At 44.8% G+C, this 3,949-nt stretch overlaps 1 protein-coding gene across 4 annotated transcripts; it reads right to left on the bottom strand.

Moving 5' to 3' along the window:
- Window positions 1–277: 277 nt before the first annotated feature.
- Window positions 278–3,741, bottom strand: LOC131051298 (growth-regulating factor 5). Of its 4 annotated transcripts, XM_057985748.2 has the most exons (5): window positions 2,797–3,741; window positions 2,260–2,511; window positions 1,792–2,158; window positions 910–1,646; window positions 278–543 (listed from the first exon to the last, which is right to left on the bottom strand). In XM_057985748.2, exons 1-5 carry the CDS (start codon window positions 3,179–3,181, stop codon window positions 500–502), a joined length of 1,785 nt encoding a protein of 594 aa, XP_057841731.2. In that variant the 5' UTR covers window positions 3,182–3,741; the 3' UTR covers window positions 278–499. The 4 variants fall into 4 exon arrangements, with proteins under 4 accessions (XP_057841731.2, XP_057841730.2, XP_057841733.2 ...); XM_057985747.2 differs by having other exon boundaries at window positions 278–1,646; XM_057985750.2 differs by having other exon boundaries at window positions 278–1,646; window positions 2,721–2,802.
- Window positions 3,742–3,949: the final 208 nt, after the last annotated feature.

The raw sequence follows: 3,949 nt of genomic DNA on the forward strand, positions 1-3,949 counted from the left end.
GATGGTGAACCTTTGAAGTAGTAGAGCCACGAGTAAAGCAAATATCAATAGCTTAAAGACAATTGGCAAGACCAGTTACAGTGTTCGACAATGCCTCGTTTTATGGGAATCTATCATGTTTTTCTAAAATTAGGTTTTGTTCTTCTATTGAATAGTATTTGTGTGCTAAGTTTTGTCTCTTTCTGGGACAATGATAAATCAAAACATAAAACTTTGATTGTTGCATTTAAAATAGCAGGAGGTCATAGATATGAATGAGGATAACATACAAGACACGGATTTAAGCTTTTCTTCGATTTAATACAAAAGGTGTAAGACATATATATGATTCACTCTGTTGAAACAAAGCATAATCATGGAGTTGAAAAAAACTTTCAACAAAACCCCAAAAGCCTGAGAGAAATAGAGCTTAGATTAGCTTAGCTTATAGCTTGTAATGAAGTGAACTCCAGTGGTGGGTTCTCCATGAGAAGTTAGAATGAATGATTGAGCATGATGATCAATTGGAAGTAGAACCCATGATTCTCCCAGCACCTCCACTTTCTGCAACACAATGAATACAGTCACTCGCACTGGATATCTCAACTCAACTGCAAATTTGTAATATGGGTTATAAAACTAACAACAAATTTGCATTATGGTAGTAATGGTGCACACACAAATGTAGTACATAAAACAATGTCTAGACGTCTCCCAACAGTATATTTTAGCGTGTCTCTAAACCAGAATGAGGAAACCATGGAGGTAAGGTGAGGTGATTATAAGGTCCTAATGATCATCTATGCTCAATGCCCACCCCAACAGGAAGAAGAAGGGCTTATGAGGAAGCAATTTGGCTTGAAGAATCTGTTTTGGAAGTGGCTGCACTGTTGGTGTCTGAAACACAACCAAATGTTTTCTGTAAAACACCTGTTGGGGATGATTCAAAGCAGCTTCCAGAACTCTGTCTCTCTCTAAGCTCCTCACTTTTGTTGTTGTTGTTGTTGTTGTTGTCCTCCTCCATGAGATTAAGGCCAGGCTTGTTCCCTCCTGGTGTTGATGACTGAAGAACTTCTGCTAAGGGACCCAACAGCCCTATTGGATTGTTCTCCCATGCAATGGGTATCCAGCTGTGTGGCCGATCATGCCGCTCTTCCACGTCCATATTCATATTCATGCCCACACCAAGACCCATTTCAACAGGATCCATTCCAATAGGATCCTCCTCATTTCCATCCCCAGACATTGTTAATTTCAGAGGGGAAAGTGATAACTTGCCCCGAGGAGACCAACTGTTTGTGGCACTTGGAATCGATATGGAGAGTTGGGTGGTGGAGTTATTCTGTTTCGATCTCGAACTCTCCTCCGTATCCGATCTAGGCCAATCGTCCAAGAAATGTCGCAACGGCCTCTCCTCTTGCCCACTCTCCTGTATAGTCCCATATCTCCTGTTACTACAGACACCCAAAAAAGAATGCTGGTGTTGCTTTGTATCGAAATTCTCAGCCTGGTTTCCCTCGCTCATAAGCCCAAATTGCTGACCCATGAGACTTTTTAGCTGTGGAGAACTAGAAGACCCATTGTATTTGGGCGCCACCCGCCATTCATTGCTGCCCGACACCTTAGCTGACAGAATATCATCCTCGCCTTTAATTCCATTCAAGTACCTACAAAAAAAACCCATTGCATTCGATTCCACAATTAACATAAAATATCAGTAGAACAGATACAAAAAACATTTGGAGCTTGCATAATTGGATTACGATGATTGCTGATAATACCGGTCTTTAAAGCTTAAATCCTCAGGTTTACCTGCAATCTTTGGTTTCGTTTACTGTGGCAGATGGAGATGGCCCACCATGACCACCACCACCACTATGCTGCACTGAAAAGTGTTGAAATTGATTCCCATCAGCACTGCTCAAGGACAAGTCTTTTCTCCCGGAAGTGCTGCTATGGCGAAGATTAGAAGTAGTACTAGTAGTAGTGGCGGTGTAGCCTTCCACAGGCTTTCTTGAACCGCGATGACGGCCCCTGTGCATATGGCGCTCACAGTATTTCTGATCGGGTACCACATCTCTTGAGCACCGCCATTTCTTGCCGTCAGTTCTCCGACATCTGCCCGGTTCTGGATCAACATTTCCCCCATATCCCATCTGAAACGGGCTCCACGAAGTCACTGCAACAACAATTAAGAAAAGGAGCCCTGAGCTTCAGAAGTGCAGGCCGTAAGAGATTTACCTACTTAGTTGTGTAGAAATCAGAATAGAATAAACTTACGTGTGGTGTGAGGAAGATGATGATAGGGTGAGGATCCTGCAACTGCACCAAATGGAGGCAGGCTTTTTCGAAAGGTGAGGAGCAGATCTGACGGGACTGGAATGCCGGCCGTCATGTACTTGAAAATCAACGCCTGCTGCTCCAGTTCCCGCCATTGCGATGGACTAAAGGGCGAAGAACGTACTGCTGTTACCATCCCCATCTCTCCTCTTCCCATGGGTGGAAAACACAAAGGCAAAGGAGGCATCATCCCTACACAACAATCACAACAACAACAACAATATCAATAAACCAGCCAGCCTCGTGAAACCGACCGCCAGTGGGTCAAACAAATTTCGTGACAACACTCATATTTGCCATGCAAGAATATTAAATTCGTTGATTCTTTTGCATGTGAGCAGCAATAATTTACAAACGGTGGGTGCTCCTGTGATCAGCATGACCACCAAGCCTGATGATACCTGATCTCCAAATCATTCATCATTTGGAGCCTAAAATTCTTGAGACTCCCTATGGAATTCAATTGTGCCCAATTACCTGCAGGTTTGTAGTGGTGTAAGTGAAATGGCACTGGCAAACTGCACCTTTCCCCAACTGTTCCTCCTGGTGAAATCACTGAGTCGCTTCTGTAAAGCCTGCCCTCACAGGCAGCACTGCTTTCATGACCGAATACGATCGCCTCGGTAGGAGTTGAATTTGAATTTGCAGGCGAGACAGCCAGACGGTCCTCTGACACAAAACTGCTACTGCTGCGCCCACTGTTACGCATCAGATGATACTGATTATCATCAGTAACACTGCCCATTTCCATTTTCGACTCGGTACAGTTGAAGGAGTCAGTCCGGGCCACTTTCCACGGCCCCCCACCGCCTGCACCACTCCTTTCCATCTTCCAACAGCTATTCCCTGAAAATTTCTCCATTTCCCTTCCTTTTCCCTCTTTCCTAACATCCACAAACCACTTCCAACACACAAAACAAGATTAAACCCAGCTTCTCTGCTCAATGCACCGTCCCAAAAAGACCCCAAACTGAACAAAACCCCATTTGTATGCAGGATTTTCGAATCGCTGTCTCTTAACTCGAAGTTTCTGCTCGTCCCATCAACGTCAAAAAACCCTAAGACAACACCTGCGGGAAGGGAAGTGATTCGTTGGCAACCCAACCCTCCTTTTGTGCTGATCCATACTCACCTACCCATCATCCACAGCATACCCATTCTTCCAAAACAATGCCTCCCATCCCCATCAGCAGCTGAGGTCATAAAAAAACACCACTCCACAATCCTAAATCCCTCATCCACAGCATACCCATTCTTCCAAAACAATGCCTCCCATCCCCATCATCAGCTGAGGTCATCACAAAACAAGCCCTCCACAATCCCCAATCCCTCCATCAACAGTACCCACTAGCGCCAGGCTGCAGCACGCTGGAATTCAAATACCTCGCATACCGTACCCTCCATGACTACATACCCTGTCTCTACAACCCAGACAATGGTATCTACCAAAGAGGCATGGGAAAAGTATGGAGTATTAATGGCGAAATTTCATGGATGATCATTGATAGCCCCTTCAGGCGGCGATTGCACAGACGTGTTCATTCCATATTCCTCCACATAAGCTTCCCAGGCCCACCCGTACACCCAAAATCTAGCCACATCCAAAACTCTACCTTTTCACTCCCTCCTA

This window comes from Cryptomeria japonica, chromosome 9 (assembly GCF_030272615.1).
Source record: "Cryptomeria japonica chromosome 9, Sugi_1.0, whole genome shotgun sequence".
Classification (NCBI taxonomy): domain Eukaryota; kingdom Viridiplantae; phylum Streptophyta; class Pinopsida; order Cupressales; family Cupressaceae; genus Cryptomeria; species Cryptomeria japonica.

Bases quoted from the DNA above. Each gene is read 5' to 3' on its own strand.
- LOC131051298 (XM_057985747.2), bottom strand. From the start codon at position 3,181: ATGGAGAAATTTTCAGGGAATAGCTGTTGGAAGATGGAAAGGAGTGGT. The intron at 2,512-2,796 runs GTAATTGGGCAC...ATTGTTGTGTAG, and splicing joins ACACCACTACAAACCTGCAG to GGATGATGCCTCCTTTGCCT. The intron at 2,159-2,259 runs GTAAGTTTATTC...TTGTTGTTGCAG, and splicing joins TCATCTTCCTCACACCACAC to TGACTTCGTGGAGCCCGTTT.